Source organism: Anomalospiza imberbis, chromosome 2 (genome assembly GCF_031753505.1).
Source record: "Anomalospiza imberbis isolate Cuckoo-Finch-1a 21T00152 chromosome 2, ASM3175350v1, whole genome shotgun sequence".
Classification (NCBI taxonomy): Eukaryota; Metazoa; Chordata; class Aves; order Passeriformes; family Viduidae; genus Anomalospiza; species Anomalospiza imberbis.
In genome coordinates, this window is record NC_089682.1 from 107337111 (window position 1) to 107357378 (window position 20268).

At 37.9% G+C, this 20268-nt stretch overlaps 1 protein-coding gene across 1 annotated transcript in view; it reads left to right on the forward strand.

Moving 5' to 3' along the window:
- IPO5 (importin 5) overlaps positions 1-8594 on the forward strand; it is a 41344-nt gene extending 32750 nt beyond the window's left edge. Inside the window, exons 23-26 of the mRNA XM_068182501.1 lie at positions 557-776; positions 4012-4240; positions 5733-5874; positions 8447-8594. Coding sequence (XP_068038602.1) covers positions 557-776; positions 4012-4240; positions 5733-5874; positions 8447-8533 — 678 coding nt within the window. The 3' untranslated portion in view covers positions 8534-8594. The remainder of the gene's footprint in view (positions 1-556; positions 777-4011; positions 4241-5732; positions 5875-8446) is intronic.
- The last annotated feature ends 11674 nt before the right edge of the window (positions 8595-20268 follow it).

Sequence of the window (20268 nt, forward strand, 5' to 3'; positions counted from 1 at the left end):
TATTTCATTTTTCTGATGCATTAATATGCCTTCCATGCTGAAGTCTTAGAGAACTTGGTAGATGGAATGTAGCAATTACTGGTTTACAAAATAGAAGGTTTATTCTAGGTCAAGGATGACCTAGATCATAGTGCTGTTACCCTATGCTTTTTGAGCAGGCTTGCTGCTGTGCTACTTAAAATCTGTGTTGCAAGACCCAGGATCACTGACACACAACTGTTTTGAGAAATTTAATTTCCTTGAGACTGTCCAGTATCTCAAAAATGGATTTCAAGAGGAGGGACAAAAAATTGTTGCAGACTCCTAGGGAAAAATGGAGACTGATACATGTAATTGAGTGTGAAACAGCGGTGGAAAGATAGACACCTGGATTTTGTTTTGTTCACGGTATTGCTGGAACGATTGCTACTGTAAATTACATGGTTTTAGGATTGAATTTAGCCAATGAAGATTTGAACAAAAGTATTAGACCACTGTTCCTGTGGTTGTTGTTGATATAATCATTGGCTGTACAATAATTTCAAGATGTCTCAGCTGTTGGGTGTTTGTGCCACAGTGTCCGCATCGGCCGTGGGCAGACCGGCAGTGGGGGCTGTGCATTTTTGACGATGTGGTGGAGCACTGCAGCCCGGCCTCCTTCAAGTACGCCGAGTACTTCCTGAGGCCCATGCTGGAGTCAGTGTGTGACAGCAGCCCCGAGGTTCGGCAGGCGGCTGCCTACGGAGTGGGAGTGATAGCGCAGTTCGGCGGGGACAGCTACCGGCCCGTCTGCCCAGGTATGGACCCGTGGCCGACGGAACTCCCTGAACGTGGGGGTTAAAGGAATGAAAATGGTGAGGTCTGTTCCCCTTGGCAGTGCAATAGATTGCCAGTATTGCCTGTGTCGTAGACTGGTGATGGATTGATAAAGTACCCGAGTTCCTCAGGCTTTTATTGTTTTCTACTTAGTAGCATTTCTGTTGCAGCACTGACTGCTTAGCAAACTTGATTTACATATTCTTTTTTAAATATCATCTGGCATGCAAATGTTAATTTCATAAAAACCATCTTTTTGATACACAGCTGTCTCGTAGATGCTTTCTGCTAATATTGAGGTGGTTACATATTAATGCAAAAGCCTTTGGATGTCTGGAAAAACACAAGAGTCATATTAAGGGATAGTCTAGAATATGACTTGTGTGGCTCTCTGCTTTCTGATTATATAAAAAGGAGTCTGATTTCTGTAAAGTAAGAAGTGAAATGACTTATCAGAAAGACTTTGTCTGCTTTCTTTCTGAATGTTTCAAATTTCTTTGAAACTTCAAATTCATCTTAAATTTAAAGAAATTGCTTGCACTCTTCTTGGCAGTCACCAAAGTTAAATTTGCACACTAAGTAGCACCCCTTATCAAGGGTTTTTTTTTCCCTTTTTCTTAAGACAAGATATAGTCATCTAAGTATGTATTTAAAATATGTATTTTGCATGAATATTAAATGAAAGCTGAATTAGATGATGTAAGAAATCAAGAATCATCTGATTGGGATTGACACAAATCTTGCCTACATCAATCAGGGGTGTAATTTTCATTGTTAATGTAACTATTACATGATAACAATCAGGATAAGGTGTCTTTTTAAAAATAAAAGAAAAAGCAGTGTGGGAAGCTTTGCAATGAATCATTAAGAGCATGAAAATTTAGAATTGTCTAGACAGTTCTGATTTTGAAATTTTTTGAGCTTTTTAGCATCTATTGAAGTCTAATTTTATTTTTCATTAATTACACTTTATCTTACCCCACTTAAACTTTGTAAAATCCTTCTCTTTGTACTTGGACATATAATCCTTGATTATTGCCCAGACACCTGGCTTCTCCTTAAGTTGAATTTTATATAAATAAACTTTCAGCTTTACAGCATACAGATTATTAGCAGACATCTCAAAAGTATTCTAAATCCTTTTGTGCATACATGAAAGAACTTTGTGATTTATTTTAATAGATGAAGATATGCTGTGATTAGAAACAAATCCATATCATGAGACATTATCTACCCCACAGGTTTTGCTGCATCTCTGAAAAACATCATGTTTGTGGGCCTTTATTTGTAACTTATTTTCTTTACTGGTTGATATATAGCACTGGCATATTGTTCTTTTGCAAGTTTAAAGAGTATGTAAACACTCTTCAGAAAAAGCAGAGGTATTATATGAGCATTTTTGGCAGTCAGTTAAAAAAAGTCCAGGAATATAGCAAGAACTTGTAAATGGTATGTGAGCTACACTGATGAAACAAACGTCACTAAAACCAGTTTTCATAAAGGGCAAAGAAATACGATGGAAGGAAAAACTACAGCAAATCAAGCCATTTTCTTAGCGGGGATACAAGGTTACAATTGATGCAACAAGGTTGCTTCTGTTATGTTGGTGGAAGAATAAAATTAGCTGTTCTTTGTGAAAATTGTATCAATCAACTGCATGGATTTCTTCCGAAATCACATCAGTGGCCTCAAAACTGGGTGGTGCCAGATGTCAGAGCAGTCAGTCCTTGGAGAAAAGCTTATTATAGAAGCTTTTTTGACTCCATTGTCAAAAGGCTTTTTTAAGGTTTATCAAACACAATATCTATGTGAGAATGGATCTGTTTTATAGACAAGATGAAAACTTGTCTGGTAGGCTGTAGGGAGAAAATTATGCTGATTCATTTTGATGCCCTCCTAATTTTACAGTTGCAAGGACACACATACCTACAGAGTCATCCATTAGTATTAGTGAGTGGGATACAAATGAGATGAGATTTAGCTTCAGCAGCCATGAAAACCTCAGGTATAAAATGCAGGCTCAGTTGTCCTGGACATTGTAGACCTCTCTGAAACAAACTCTGCTTTGGAGAATAGTGCAGCATCATTATCCTGCCTTCAATATACATAAGCCAGCAGGTCTGCTGTTTCTGTAGTTCTGTAATGTTTAACAGCTTTTCCATAGCTGCTTAATTCTTCAAAAATCTAATGCAGTGGAGTTAATATAGAAAGAGGATTGTATATTCTTTAACTGCAAAGTTTCTACTTACTCATCAAAATTCAGAAGGTGTGAGATCTTACTCTTCCTCAGTAATTAGAGTTATTTTGAAGTGTGCTTTCTGTACAATTCCACAACCTGCTTACTGTGCTGATAGAGACTTTCACAGCTTTAACATTTTAGTTTTAGCAGAAGAACACAAGGACAATTGTTCCTGCTTGCATGTAGTGTGCTTGGAAGTCTGCATGGACACTAGTAGCTAAAAATGTGACATTAATGTTAATTTAGAAGTGTGCATGTGGTTACCCACATGACTGTTTAAAAATATAATTGCTATTAACCTAGGAAGAAAACTGGCATTTTTCCTGCATTGAAAGACATTTCCTTTCCTTGATTTTTATGATCTAAACTATGCCAAGTTGATTCACCAGGTGAGATTACTCCTATGACCTTTTCTTAGGGCACCTTTTAGTGGTGGGAGGTGTGTATGTGTATGTCCAGCCATATTTTTATATACAGATGTGCCCACTGGCAATAGATACACAGCAGGCATACACTGAGGATGTGCACTATAGTTCACACTGAATGAAGCAGCGACATTCACAGTGAATGTCACTGTAGCAGTGTTTTTCCTCCTCCTGTGTTTATAGAGCATATTCAATTAAAGAGATAATGCTTTCTATCTGCAGTGTCCTGTGTGTTTTAGATTGCATAACTCCAATTGAGAGACATGGGAATATCATTTTCTTCTGAACTTCTAAAGCAAATTCAAACTTTTGCAGTAGCTGTTTTCTTCTGTTTCCTTGCAGAGCTTTATTTGTTTGGTTTTCATATGGTAATTATTGAGCAGAGAAGAATTTAGAAGCAGCGGAACATTAGAATGATTAGATTTTAGGGCTTGGATCACAAAAAAAACCTGGTTTTAATACATACAGTTGTCTCAAGTAGAATTTGTGATAATAATAAGAGTATAGCTTGATTGTGCAATTAAACTTCATTCTTGTGTTTCTAACAATTAGAGGCGCTTCCATTGCTGGTTAGAGTCATTCAGTCACCAGATGCCAAAGCCAAAGAGAATGTCAATGCAACAGAAAACTGCATTTCAGCAATAGGAAAAATAATGAAGTTCAAGCCTGACTGTATAAATGTTGAAGAAGTCCTTCCACACTGGTTATCATGGCTTCCACTTCATGAAGACAAAGAAGAAGCTGTTCATACTTTCAATTACCTGTGTGACTTACTTGAGAGGTAAGGCAAAGTCTTCACACTAATGCAGAAAGTAAGCCTGTTTGCATGCTCTTTCCTTGCACTCTTTTTCCAAAACTGAGAAACTATGAGGTTAATCTACATATAGTTTAGAGAAGATAATTAGAAATGTCAGAACTGAGCCTTCCCTGATGTTATTTCTGCTCTTTTATACAGTTACTGTTCTTATCCTAAATAGCATCTGTGTGGCTGGGAAAAAAAGTCCTGGCTGCTTTATATATCCCTAATGGCAAAGGATCTGCAGAAAATCTTTACAGAAAATTTCAGAAAAAGTTTTTTACACTCTGCTTACATATCAGAACCAGTAACTGATCAGGTCTTTTCTCTTAAAAGCAGCACACATTCTTTTGCAGCCTTCTTTTAAGTAGTTTTGCACCCTTTTGCTTTCCAACAAAGTGAAGTATAGAGAAATAATATGGAAAAATTCCTTGTACAGTGCTATCTCCCTTAATAATTATTTCAGCTATCATTGAAAGCATCTTATCCCACAGATTATTCTTTAGGTTTGTGCTCCCTCCTGTAGGTAAATGGAGGGAAAAAAGGAAACAGTTATTCTAGTGTGATGCACTTCATAAATGAGTGAAAAAATGTAGCCTCTGAGGTGTTATGTAGTAAGCACATTCTGGCTGGCACTGCATTACATCTTAGGAGAAATATATAAAGGAAGTAACTTTAATTTCTTACAGTCTTTTGTATTTTGTGAGGACTTTGTATCTCTGGGTGCTTTATTAAGACAGAGTCTCAAAATGGCAACTGATGTCCCTAAACTACTTAAAGAACAGTGAGATACAGATGAGAGACACCATAATAATGCATGTGAACAGGAGCATATAAATTGAGAACTGCAGTACCAGCACACTTCTGTACCCACCTCTGTGCAGGTGGCTCAGCCTGGCTACCTGCTTCTCTGGAGCTCTGCCAGTCCTACATTCACAGCCTCTGCATTCCAGCAATGGTAGGGGGCAGGGCTGGAAGCAGATCATGTGTTCCACACAGATTCCTGATAGCTAATACTCCTCCACTCCAGCATTTGGCTGGGAAAGAGGGAGCAGAACTGCTTGCTTGCTGTGTCATGGCGAGTGCTGGCAGAGAGCTGAAGTTACCGGCACTCCTGATGCCAGTAACGCAACGTCCTGGGAGGCACAGAGGGAGGAATAAGTCCTTTGGGGCAGGGTATTTCTGTCACACTATTTACAGTTCCATCTGCATGGAACTCAGCCATTCTGTAAAGTTCAGAATTTCTTCCTGATAAATTTTAGGCTGAGTAAAGAATCAGGTGGTTAAATATTAACAGAAGGAGGAACATGCTGTCAGCAGGCAACAAAGCTGTGTATACTTATTCAGCTGTGTGAAACTTAAGCCTAAATAAGCAGCTTTAGAATAAGATCATTCAAAATCACTTCACTTACGTGTAAAGTGTTTACATTATTTTTAGATAAACATTAATTCCTTTGCAATGTATCTTTTGTAACAGCAATAACCCAATTGTCCTTGGTCCCAACAATTCCAACCTTCCCAGAATACTTGGTATAATTGCGGATGGTGAAATCCACGAAGCTATCAAACACGAAGATCCGTGTACCAAGCGGCTGGCCAACGTTGTTCGCCAAGTGCAGGTAAATAAATGCTTGCTTAAGTATAAAGGGAACATTTAGAATCTGCTTGCAGAAGAAACTAAACTGTTAAACCAGTTTTGAGAGCCTTATCTCCTTGGAGAATAATAGTTCAACCAGTGATCTTGGAGATCCTTTGATGTTCCTTAAATGAGTAATGATAAAATTTGGTGACATTTGCACTTGAATAAAATAACTGTAACTAACTTTCATGCAGCGAGATGGTTAACATGGGAGCCAGTATTAGTTTTTGTGGGGTTTTCTCTGAGTCAGAATTTAGAATCTGGAGAGAAATTTGCATGTCCTTTTATCAGTGAATGGAACTGCAGGATTTGATCCAAGATGTGGTTCTTGTAAGGGTGGGCAGCATCCTGTGGTGACTTTGTAGTACAGCAGCAGCTTGGGTTCTTTGTTAGAGAATGAGTGCAAACCTCAAGTTAATTTACAGCTGCCCTTTTCAATCCTGTGCAAATATAGGTGGCTGTTCGCTGTTTTCCCCGCCTTTGGGGAATTGCTTTAAGGTTCACTTCCTTTATGCCATAATGAGTTGCTTAATGATGATGGGGATGTCCAGGTACTTAAACAGCACTTCTCTATGGTGCTGTAAGCGAAAGTGCTCTTAGTGCAGATCTGCTCCAGGGTCAAATGTTGTTGGGTGGATGTAGTACTAATGAGGGAAAGGAGTGTGCCTGGTAAGCACCTCACTCATAAAAAAGCTTGGAGGATTTTGAGCAGCTGATCTTCAATTATTGCCTTTCTACTTGACCTGCTTTGGCAAAATTCAGGTTCAAGAATTTTAGGAACATTAGATATTGGAACTGATTCACCTGTATGAGTGTATCAGCCTGAGAGATCCATTTTGTCTGGTAGAAGAAGTTGTTAAAATTCTGAAGGCATAAGAGAAGGAAATTGAGCAAGTTTCAAAGTGAAAGTAGCATAAGTGACTGCTCTAGATTCTGCCTGACAGATACAAAGTCTAGTTAGTACTCAAAGTCTAGGAATGCACCTTTGTATTAGGGTTTACCTAATGCATTTGTTCACTTTACCATCAAGTTGGTTTTTTAAACAATACAGTGGCACATACATGTATAGATTAGTTGTTTACAACAATGTCTGGTTCTATCCAGGATTGATAGAAACTTTAATATGAGATAAGACCTTCAGCATTGGCTGAATGCTGACCTTCAGACCGAGGAGAAAAACAAAATCTTTTAAGTCATATCTTCTAAAAAATACAATTTTAGCACGGTGTTACCAATCCTATTTCTCTTCACACATAGTATTTTGACTTTAGTAAAGCTGTAAGACTTTTATACTCCTACTAACTGTAAGAGTCTTATACTATGACAGGAATTTTCAAGGTTGTGGAGTTGCTAACAAGCTCCTGCTTCCCAGATTCCAGGAGACTTTTTTTTTTTAATGATCTCAGTAAGCTGTTTCACTGCCAGTCTCTAACATGGTCATTACTGGAATTGAGTATAAACTTCTTTGCTTAGGTATTGTTAGGCCAGAAATATTTCAGTGTAAAGTATCAATTTAAATAGGCATCAGAAATGCTGGAAGAGTGCATTTAATTCTGCAATATTTCATCATACATTAGGAGTCTAAAATGCCTAATGGTATTTAAAACTAAACACACAAACTTACATTTGAGAGCATTTATTTTTGAATTTTTTGAATCCATTTTTATATTTTTTAAACTTTTTAAATTTTGAGAAAAGAGCATTATAATAGAACTGAACATAAAATGTACTAAATAGAAATTAAACTTTTTTTTTAATTTACTTGAATCATACTGTTACTGCAAAAGCCAATCTAAAGACTTAAAGTCAGTCACCTGGAATTTTTTTCCGTCATTATCCTAAAGAAAGCAGGGTGCCAATTGCTTCCAGTTTCTATTGATAACTGAATAAATACTTTTTCCTCAATCTTGATTAATATTCAGCACTTTCTGGTGCCATTAGAACAGTCCTTACTGGTGGTGACTTTAAAAGCTAATGTCTCACCTGAGGGCTGTGGAGGACAGATGAAGGGTTTGCATTTACCCAGGCAGATGCTGTGCAGTTCTCTCTGAGACGTAATTGACCTTTCCTTTCACTAAAGAGCCACACCCTGTGTTGGCAGCAGAATTTTGTACACCCTCATGTAGCACATCATGCTGTAATCCTAGTGCTCACCTTGAAGCTCTGAGTGTGTTTCTGCTGCACCAGTGCCCAAAACACTCGTGTGGAAGAAGCATGATTCAGTTTTGCCTGGACATTGGTCTTTTAACGTCAGTGCAAAACGATCAAATGGTTTAGGCTGTGGTTGACACAGACAGGAGTGTCATTTGTTAACCCATGCACTTGTTACAGAGAGTTCCCAGGGGTTCCGAATCAATTACTCTGCTGCTGTTCAGCCTTTTGGAGCGTCTCAAGTTGAACCTGTGTTTCGCTGAGGATTTCAGTCTCTTTGGCATGTATATCACAGGAATAAGCTGAGTGAATGTTGAGCTTTGTAAACATAGCAAAGTTCAGGATGTGCCTTGGACACTTTCAGCCTGCATAAAGACCACTTCTCTTTTTTTTTTTTCTAGACATCCAGAGGACTGTGGACAGAATGCATATCACAGCTCAATGCAGATCAACAGGCAGCCATACAGGAGCTCCTGAACTCTGCTTGAAGGGCCTTAATTATCATCTGCAAGAAAACTAACTCCAAATAAACGTTTACCCTATTGTTTAGGTTTCTTTTGTTTCTTTTCTGAGTAAAACCAGAACTGTAGTGCGTGTAGGCCATTCTTCTTCTGCAACCTACAGGCAGTGGCAGCAGGAAGAAGCATTCTTTCAGAACGGTGTTTAAATCGATTTCTATCCCACAACATGAAAGAAGTTTCCTGTAAACCCTACAATAGCACTGAAGAGTATTTTTCTAACGTTATCAGCCATCCATACGATGGTGAAAGGGAAACAAGTTGAATATTCTCATTAGACATAAGACCTTCAGCAGTAGATGTACATTATAACAGATAAACGTTTCTCTACATCTAGTGTTAATTGTATTAATTGGAGTGTGAGTCTTTGTAGGGTAGAAAGTGTCCTTCTGCCCAACAAGGTAGTAGATCAAAAGATGAAAAACTGAAGACAAACATCGAGCATGAAGACCTCATTGATTGCACTTTCGATTCCTAAAAACAGCTTGTACAGTGACTCAATGAGGAAAGCTGTTCAGCTTCCAGCCCTTGAATGTGAAGTCTCTTTGGCATGTCTGACAGTATCTCATTCACTCCTCAATAAATGACATTGAAACACAAGAAGCTTGTGTAGAAGTTCAGTGATGTGTGGTTCTTTTAATTTTTTCTTGTGAAAAGATGAAAATAACAAACTATACAAGTCACGATTTTATATTTGAAACTTTGTATATTGTTGCCTATTACAGATTTTATGCTTTTTTGTTTCTTGACTTTTTAACAAATTTTTCACCTGAGTGTGTAGAATGGAAACTTAATGGCATTCCTTGTGTGACAGTAAATATACATATCTTGACTTGAAAATGTTTTTCATGTTCAGATGCAGTTGCATTTATTAACTTATGAAATGTGGTGTTGTACCAGCTGCAAATGTGCAACGTGATCAGGTAGGCAGCAAACCTGTTGTAGTATCCTGTGTTTCATTTAAAGCAATCATGCAGTTGACAGCCTGACCTGAAAGAATCAAAAACACCTTCTCAGGTCTTTTCTGGTACTTTGAGAGCAATACATCATCTACCAGCAAACAGGCATAGAGTATCTGATTTCTAACAAAGGTGAGTGAGGTTTTTCCACTCTGTTACTTCAAAGCTGTTAATACATGCATTGATCTTTAAAAACTTAAGTTCTTCTTGAAGTGTTCTTCAAGTTGATCTCAATTGTCTCTTGAAACAGATCTTTTCACAAAGAGGGTGTAAGTTTTCTTCTTTTATAATAAGAAAAGGTAGAACTTCACATGTGATAAATACCTCTCATACTAAAGAATAAACTTAATTTGGCCTTTGAAAGTGTTTCAGAAAAGAAAATAAAGAATGAAGTGTACCAAAACCAGCCCAGGACCATTATACCCAAAGGTTTGTGAGACAAACTGCCTTAACCATAGAACTTGACAATGTAGTTTGTTTAGAGGCAGCTGAAACAGTGCAACAAAGTGCTGTTCCAGTTTGCATTTTGTTCAATATTGGTAATCTCTTATTTACAGAAATTCAAACATTCATGCATCTGGAGGATGAATGCTAAGGATTGGATACCAGTACTGTGAGAGAACCAGTAAGTCATGTCAGTTATCTCAAGCACTGGTCCTAACAATAGCAATTTTGCTATACTCTATCCATCATCTTTGTGGGGTTTGTTTTTTTAGGTATTTGTTATTTTTATTTCCCCTCAGTCTAAAACGTAATTTTTTTCCCTGCAGCAAACTTTTTGTACTTTTTCTCATATCTCAAAGCTTAGATTTTTTTCCCTTTTCTTAGGACTGTGTGATGAGAATCGTAGCACATTTGGCATTTCCAAAAACAGTGTCAACTTTGGCTCTCTGTAACATAAGCAGTATTTGAATTACTCTCCTAATGGACCAGCTGTAATCCTCTTGCCTTCCTTTTAGTCAAAGTAACTGAGAACAAATAGAACCAGGAGCTGGGGTTGCTCTGTGTGCTAGAGCCAGCATGGAGCATCTTTGTGCAGTTGCTTTTACCTTGTTAATCCTTTGATCAAAGCAAGCGGCACCAAGTGAATCATTGTCAGCCTGACAGGTAGGTTGGTTCCAGGTCCTGCCTGGAGACTTATTCTTGCCTGTCCCCACTGACTTGTCAGGGTTAATTTAAAAGCTTCTGTGGCATTTTCTCAATTTGCACAAGCTTTAAAAAGTATGCTCCCTTTCCACCTATTTAAAAGCTGTCTGGATCACTTATACTGGCTTCTCTGGTTCCTTAATAACAGAATTTTTAAGCAGTCAAACTGCTTCAGTTGTTCATTGCACTTAAGTACTGCTGCCCAAAGAAAGTATAGTAGTAGAACAGTAGCTTTGTCTGCAGCTATCTATTATAAAAATAAAGTGTCATCCTTATGAAGGAGCCAAAGTAATCTTAAACTGTGGTACTGATACAGGAAAGGTAGTTTTGATTCAACCATTTTTCATGGGTATAACTCCAATCTTGCTTTAATAAACTGCTCAGCTATTGTGTGGGTTGAGAGATGTACCTAGTGTGGCGTGAAGAGCACTGCAAACAATAGCAGTGTTTTGCTTTGCCTGAACAAAGAGGTATGAAATCCACCCTAGACATCCACACAAAAGTGCTCAAAGTTGCACTCGGTAACAAAAGCACAACTAGAGAACACCATGCAGGCGTTCCAGTACTGGAGTTCCATTAGCCTGTTTGATAAGCATACGATAGTAACAAGCATTCATGAGCACTGCTTTCAAAAGTAGCTCCTCTCCCTGAAGTGTGGGTGAGTTCCCATCTACACTCACCTGTTCTTACCGTTCTGAAGGTGAAGCTACTTGCTTTGTGTTTGCAGCTCTAGGTTCATCATGACAGATAATAATGCAGATGAATGTCAAGTCTCCTTTACCTGGCTTTGTCTATAAGATGCCCCAGAGAATCCTGTGCAAAATCTATGTAAGCAAGTGACTTGTAGCCTTCATGCTTTCAACATGGGCTTTGTGTACTGCTGAGGCGTTCTGTCATTGCTTTTCTCCCTGCAGAGATTTCAAAGTGTTGCTGAGCGCAAGGGCTGGTATTCCCCAGCATAGAACAGTTGTTGTTATGCCAAATGTTGTCTGTTCTCTACACATCTAGATCTGTCAGTCTCATGTATGAAGTACATGCATGAGTGTAGGATGTGTTGCACAGTTGGAATTTTTGATGAAATAAAGAATTAAGGAAGGTGAATTTCCTATTGACTCTGTGTATGCTTGTCTGTGTTGGCTATGCAGCTGCCTCAGGCTCTTGAACTGGAGCTTTGTTTTTGCCTTGGTGGTATCTGTAGGGGTGCACACCTACACTGAGTCTTCAAAATACAATGAGGGTGCTATTAAAAGTAATACAAAAGTCAAGTACTTTCCACCTTGTGTTTTCTCAACTTTGAAGTATTTTGTTGGGCATTTTGGAGGAGCATTGGCATATGCTATTCAATCATTTGGTTTGCTCTTCCTTTGCTAATTTAGAAAATGCTACTTCCTTTTATGGGGCTCAATGGTACCTTAAATTCTAAGAAATGCATTTGTTGTCTTCAAAGAAGCAATAAACAGGACCTAAGTGTCTGTCTAGTACAGGTCCTTTCCCTTCTTGGTTATCAGGACGATGTTTGTGTTGCTTCAAGGAAGAACATCTCTCAGAACAGCTTAACCTCTATTGCGACTTGGAGGTATGGGCTCAATATTGAATAGAAGTCATGGGATTTGTTCAGGAAAAGGCTTCTATAGCATCTTCTCTGATGCAAAAGAGAAATGAGGGATGGAAGCCTACTCAGAACATGAAAGCTGTGTTTCCTGTGTTTGAATACTAAATGCTAACTTCAGCCACAGTACAATTATTCCAGTCAAAAGCTGGGTTTATCTCTTGAGTTTTCAATCACATTTTTGTATCAGAGTATTTGCTTTTCAAAGGTAATATCTTGTTCCTCACAGCCCATGAGGCCTAAATGGTCTTTACATTTGTCACAAGTTCACAGATTTTGCTCACTGAATTGACTCTGATCTTTTTAATTACCTGGTAGAGAAGCCACATCACCTCTCAGCTCTTCTGAGCCTATTTAGGAAATCAGCATGGGAGTGGCAGCCTGGGATATCTTCTCCTGATGAGCAAACAAATGATGCTCAGTGCAATTGCTCATCACCTACTGAGCAATTCCAGACCTCCTTCCTAAACCCAGATCAGTTACCCTTCCAGGTAACCCCCCACCCCCACCCCCAGTTTATACACTGGCCATAGCATTCTGTGGTGTGGAATATCTCTTTGGTTAATTTGGGTCACCTGTCCCAGATATGGTCCCTCCCAGTTTCTTTTGTGCACCTCCTCATTGGCAAAGCATGAGACAAAGAGGAGAAAAAAAGTCCTTCACTTAGGATAAACACAACTTGGCAAAAACCAAAACATCAATGTGTTATGAACAACATTCACATTCCAAATCCAAAACACAGCACTGTAACAGCTACTGGGAAGAAATTTATGCTACCCTAGCTGAAACCAGGACATGCTGCAAGGCTGGAGTTAGTGTGAAATTAATTTCTTTGGTTAGGAGATAAGGAATTGCCATTTCTGCTGTGGGGAGACTGTTTCTACAACCTCTGGAACAGATCATTTCCTATCATTCCAGTTCAGACCAGTGATAAACTTCCTGCACATTTTCAGGAAGGAAAGGTAGGACCTAGGGGGGTACAAGTCAGTTTTGACTTTCATGATTTTGCTTAATCACTCCAAAAGGCTGCCCATGACCTCAGTTCAGGTGCAGAGAAATTTTTGTGGATTCTAAACCATGAAATCAGAATGTCTTTTCAGTTTAGTATGGTTACCACTCTAGGCTTAAGAATAACTTGTGCTGATGTAACACTAGATGCAGACAGGTATGTGTAGTGGAATTTCACTTACTTGAGGAGGTTTGTTGTTTTTTCAGGGTTTGATTTTGGGGGGTTTTTTGTTTGTTTTTTTGGGAGGGGGGGGTTCTTGCTCCCCTGAGGCACCAGATGAGCCATACACATTGATGGAATGTAATTTTCTTCCAGAAGAATGGGGGGGGGGTACATGTCAGCAGAATTTCCTCAAGGGACCACTACCCGGGAGTATATAGTGAAGTATTCCCAACTTAATGGTGACTGATGGGAATTACAAGTTTAACTTCAGTCAGTTTTGCTCTGAAGGTTGTTACTTGTCTCTCTTTTAGCCAGCACCATTACCACTGCTTGCTACCTACTGAAGATGGCCAGTGTCTTCTGATGGTGGGTAAGAAGCAAAAAAGGGGATATTTCTTCAACTTACTACTTCTGCACTAAATGTGTGGTGGCTTTTTTTTTCCTATGGAGCAACAGAAAGTTTTATTTTAAATATATCTGAAGTACAATTTTTCATGTAATATGTGCTGTTAACAAAATGCTGTTCCTTAATAACTGCACAGGCCTTGTGTAGTTGTCTTGTGGTGATAGGATTTGCCATAAATTAATTAAAAGGTTTAATATTCAATTCATATACTATTTTAAAAACCAATGCTAATCTTTCAACTAAAAAAAAAAGCTCGGAATAAAATTCACATTTGGATTCAGATCAGTGAGAAATAATGTAACATGGGATATTGAATCAGGGAAGCTAACCTTGCCTATATTACTTGAACTAAATTATGCAACATCACCATTTTTAAATACTTGCAAATAAAATCCCAAGAGACATGTTTTACTGTGAAGTTTTGTCTGTTTAGAGAGTTGGTATCCCTGGAAAACAAACAAACCAAAAGAAACACCAAATTCCCCGAGATTGCAGAGTTTTGTCAATAGTTAGTATGAAGAAGCGTGTGGATGCAGTGGTTGTGTTTCAGCCATTCTGTGCTCCAGCTAAAGCTTTTTCTGACCACTAGATGGAGATGAAAGAAAACAAAGAGAAAGTGAAGCGTTAAATCAGTACAGGTTTAGCCAGGTCTTCTCCCTATCCCTGTTTCTCCTGTCATTAAAGAGTGTGAATAGAGTATGTGCCCATGGATAAATGTCTGCTTGTAAAATGAGACAGCCATAGCAACTTTCTCCTTGCAGCTACAAAGCCAGACTCTGTTTGGAACCTGCCACCTCTCCTTGTCCTCCGGATAAGGAGGAAATTAGTTTCATTTGGGATGCCTGTCAGTCTCTGAGAGCAAGCTAAAGGAATAGCAGCTCTGTAGATGAGCTCCTGAGGCTCTGTATTAGCATTAAAAAGTGTGGATTCCTGTTCTTAAAATGAGTAAAAGCTTAAAGACATAGCTGGAAGTGGCAGTATGGTGAGAACACACATTTCAAGTGCAAAGCTAAAAAGGGTTAACTGGTAAAGAAGTTATTTTAAATTTTGAGAGAGGATCTTCATCTGCCCTTGTTGCTATTAAAATACTGTGCCATAGTATTTATTATCACTGGGGGAAAACAAAAAAAAGCAAACAAAAGACCTCCACAACCTCAACCTCCAAGCTGTTGGAATTGGACTCTTCTCATCATTCTTATGCCAAACTGAGTGGTTGCAGGACAGACAGCAGGGGAGTACGTGAATCAGGAACATTTCACTGTTTCTCATAACACAAGACTGCCCAAATAAAGTATAAAATAGGATGCTTAAAACCAACAGGGTTTTTTTCATACACTGTAAATTCTAATGGATGTGTCTGGATTATTAAAACCAATTATTCAAGGGGGTGTGAATGGTTAATAAGCAAGGTGCTCCTGAGGAAACTACTTGCTCAAGAAGTCCATAAATCATTGGCTGTCAGAAGCTGGGAGAAAAGGCTAGGAAAAGGATTATACTACCTTTGTCCCATTTGTTGTCTTCTTTCCCTAAAGCTGCATTACTCCATCTTCTGTCAGACACCCAGTTCTCTGATCAGGCTTCACACATCCCTTTGTACACATCCTTCTCTACAGCACTCCTCACTTCCCCCTCACTGAATTTGTTTATACAGATCAAAACTCATGATCTTTGCATGGGATTTTGGGAGATACAAATAATTGTCCACCCAGCTCATACAGGACCAACTAGAGCAGGAATCACTTTGTATAAAACACATCTCAGTGCTAATATTCATGGAGATACTTGCTCTGGGTCCTGAGAAGGAAATAAAGTGGTTTTTTACCTTGACACTGTTACATCAGTTCTAAATAAAAGACAAAAGAGGAATCTCTAATTAAGTACAAACATAATAAGATCTCTCTTCTGTATTCTCTGCACCGTTTTGAAGGAGATAATGGATTGGTTTTGTGTATTCAAATATGGCAGATATGAAATGCTAAATATTTGTAGCTTACACGAAGGATCAAAGTGCAGTAGAAAGTAAGGCATGTGGTGAGACTCTGCCTTTCCCTAGTAGAAGATTAAACCATTTTAATATTTGGGCAGTTTTATGAGAACTGCAGCTCCTTTGTTACTGATCTGCCTCTTCAGGATGAGAGGTGACAGCAGGAAATAGGGATTAAGATATCCTCTCCAGTGCCACAGGGAGATATGGCATAGAACAGATGTGTGATACCCAATGTTGCTATCAACTGCAGGGAAAATATGGAGGGAACAAATTAAACAGGGCTGGGCTGAAGCAATTGGAGATATCAAAGAAAAGACTGCATTTCAGAATTTAAAATCATAAGATAATAGGGAGCGTCTTTTTTTATAAAGAGCCAGTTAAATTTAGTATGGATTATTATTACAACTCCTGGTGATTTAATAGAGTTCCTGGGAACTATTCTGGTTAAGCCTGTCCCATTTCAGCAGAGTGAATTCAATCCAATTCTACATTAAGCTCATGTCCATTTTGAAATCTAGTATTTAAAAAAATATACATATTTGTTTTTTCTTTTGGTTCACTTGGAAATACCAAATGGTCACTAGAGATAACTAAGATATTTTTAAAGGACAGTTGTTTCCTAAAGATTACCGATAAACCAAAAGTGATTGCTTTCTGTATTTCATTGTCAGAGCAAACCGTGAATCTCACGTTTAAAATATTTACAGAGTGGAAAACTGCACAATAAACTGGAATCCTATAGGACACCAAAATGCTGAGGGGAATAAGACATACATGGCATGCAGACCACTTGCTGAGAAAACAAAAACCACACTAGTACTAATGCACATAAGGGAATTTTTTTCTCTTAAGTAGGGTGGGAAATTCATCTAGTTAGAAATAGTTGTAATGAATTTTGACTGATTGTATTAGGTGGAAAAAACAGGCATGGGAAAAACTCATACCCTCTGTGCCTCTGACCTGCATCTCAGAAAATGAAGATGCTTTAAACAAAAGCTTTTCTATGTCTGTCTTCAGCATCAGAATCCAGGAAACAGGACAACCCTCATCACTCACACTTAAAAGCTACAGGCAGAGATGCAGAACAGGTTAAAGAACATCTTTGGCAGTGAAAGACCAGCACTGGGAGGAACGTGACCAACAGTTCTGGAAAGCTTTGTCAGCAAGTTGATGGGAGCTGATGGGAGAAAAAGTGTATGCTCAATATACCTGACCTTTTAGGAGAAATTCCTTCCTGATTAGAAAAGAATCTGTAGTAGAAAATAGACCATGCCATTGTAGATGATTTTTCTCATCAGTAAAATGGAAACAATGCTTCCTATTTTTTTCATCTAAGTTCTACTTTCTAGAGCAGTTGTTTTGTTTACACTCATTGAAATTTTATTTCTGAGAAAAAAAAATATAATAAGCAGGAAAAAATGTCTTTCAAGTCTCTAATAATTTTATTTTATTAAACACAGATTATGCAGATCTTGCTAAGCTTTCTATAGTGAAATGTTATTTCTGTAAATTATTTAATGCTTTTCACTTTCAGAACAGAAAGTTTCACAGATCCCCTTTGAAGAAGGAATTTCACTAATTATGTTAAGATAGAAAATTGATTATCTTGTTTCTCTTAATTCTGTTGTTTTTCATGTGGGACACATAAAAATTACCACCCTGAGAAAACTGGGCTTCTGGTCTGACATTTAGGAATGGGCTGATTTTAGAGGCTGCATTCTGAAACAGCAAAATCGTATGCTGAATTGATGTTTGCTTTGACAGCTTTTACAGTTGCTCCCCACAGCCAGATTCAGATGTTCTAAACACTAAAACAGGAGAATATGACAATGGAGAAGACAGTAACTAAGCCACCTGTTGTAGCTACCCGTTGTAAAAATAAAATGTCTGTCAGCCAGCATGAAATCAGAAAGGACCCATGGGAGATCCTGAATGCAACAGAGCACCAGACAAGGCTCCCCCACCACTACTTTGAAGTGGGGATTACCCCAGAGGGATCGACTCAAACACACTGATGTGTTCCAGATGTATTCCCTTGTAGAAGGTCACAGCAAAAATATTGGCGGGAAGTGTTGTGGACAAAAGAGATTTATTGTTTTCATGGGAATCTTTAAGTCTGATAATGCTAAAAGCCATGATTATTGTTCTATATTGTTCTCATTTTCATATTTGCAAGGGGACTCATTTCAGCTGTGTTTAGTCATGGTATAAATTCTAAGGAGCTGCAAAAATGGGATTTTTTTTTGGTTTAAAACCATAATTTTATCACTCCAGGTACTTAAAAGGTTCTTCATCATACAGTTAATTGGTTTCAAAATAATTTAATAAATTTAGTTGCACTTTCCTCCTAGAAAAGTATCACATTTTTTGTTTCTCTTTTGTTTGTTTCATTGTTTCTTTAAACAGATAAACAGTTTGCTCTATCCAAAATTGCAAAAACAGTGGAAGAGAATGAACTATGGTGCTGGGAATTCTACCCTAGGCTCTGAATTCTAAAGACACGTTTTGATTTAAAACAACACATTTAGTTTTCTTCTCCAAAGCAGTATTGAAAGATTAATGTGGCTAGTGTGTATGACATCTTTTCAGCTCTGCTAATATTTTTTCTTCCCCTTATCACTTCTAACTCCTCACCATGACAGAGTTTCTGATGGAAATACTGGTATCGAATATGCATTTTATCCTGATATTCAGTGTTCTTCTTCGCTTCTTTGGGAGAAACGGTGAAAGTGGATTGTAGAAGAAGCCTGAATATGAACAGCAATTTTTTTTTTTAAATTTAAGAAACATCTGTGTTTTTCCTTGGCTTTTTTTTTTCTTGAATGTTAGTATATTTGTTATTTTATAAATTATTATTTTATTGATAATTATTTTTTAAATTATTTTTTCATTTACACTGCAATAGTTGACAGTTTTGTCCATTAATTAACACATTGGAAATGTCAGTGTCATTTAAAAACAAACTTTTTTTCCTAACTTGGATTTGCAGATGAGAAAAATCAAGCAGCAAAAAAGTAGAAACCAATGCAATCTGTGAAGTTCTGAGAAGTATAAATTGTTCACGAATTTCAAATGAACTTTCTAGCTCTGAAGCTTCAGGGATGATTCCTCTATGAACTGCTGCACTGTTGATGATCTGAGCACAGATAGGCAGCTAAAGTAACACTCATTATCCTGAAAACAGGCAAACTGGACAACACGAGGTAAATATGACAACATGTAACTGAGGTGGTGTCATCTGGTGTGCTGAGGCTGGGGAGAGGAGCTTGTTACAGCTACCTGACATGCAAAATTCTCTTTATATAAATTCTTAGGGACTTGAGAAACTTGCAGATACCATTAAAAGGCTCTCTCTTAATTCATGATATTATACCCTTTGAGCAGGCAAAACAAAATCTGTTAATTAGCTGGCTCTACGTGTTTGAATGGTTTCTTTTCAATGTTTGAGTATTTCTTTCACATGGAAATCATGAAATTTGAGCCTAGAAATTCACTCCTTTGCCAACTGGCTAAATACTTGTGTTTTTTCTCAGAAGTTAAGACATGGCCTACTGCTAGTACTATACACTACTATGAAAACTGTAAAAGACTACTGCCTCTAGCTATAAATAGAACATTGCCTTCTAATGTAGAAACAAGACACATTGCTTCAACATTAGTAATCTTAACAGAATAGCCAGAGGTAATCTTAACAACTGATGACTCTAATAATATTTTGAGAAGACGTGGACAAGAATATATTGCAAACAAAAGCCTTTGAAATGTAGAAGGAATCCCGAATGCTACAAAATGTGTAATAAAAATAATGGTGGGAGATGGATAGTTCTGTCACATTCTTGCATTGAAATTAGCAAAAAACTGATGAGTTGCACAAGCTAACATAAATGCATAAGAGAGCCTAAAAGTGACCAATCAAATGCCATAGGTTTGCAAGACTGAACCCAAAACCACATTTATGCAAGAGCACACTGATAAATCTAGCATGGAAGTATTTGCTGAAAGCATCTTTAAAACAAAAATTACAAGCTCCAGGGAAAACATCTGTGGAATGTTTTATGAAAAAGAATTACTAGACTTCTGAAATACACGGATTTCAGTTTGGGCATCATCTTAGCTTCTCACATTAATGAAACATAGCAAAACATGGACTCAACATCTAATGTAAAGCAGTTCACAAAAGAGCCATAGATTTTAAGGCCAGAAGGACCGCTGATCCAGTAAGACCTTAGTGTAAACCAGACCAAAGGACTTAATCCAAATACTTGGTGTTCCAGTCCAGTAATTTAGTTAGACAAAGCACAGACAAACAAATTCCCACATGGGAGGTGAAAAGGGAAATTGCAGGCACTCTGCCTTAACTGCCTGCATACACACATACCTTCTAGAACCTCACAACATACAGGAGAAAGTGTCGAAAAAATAACCGC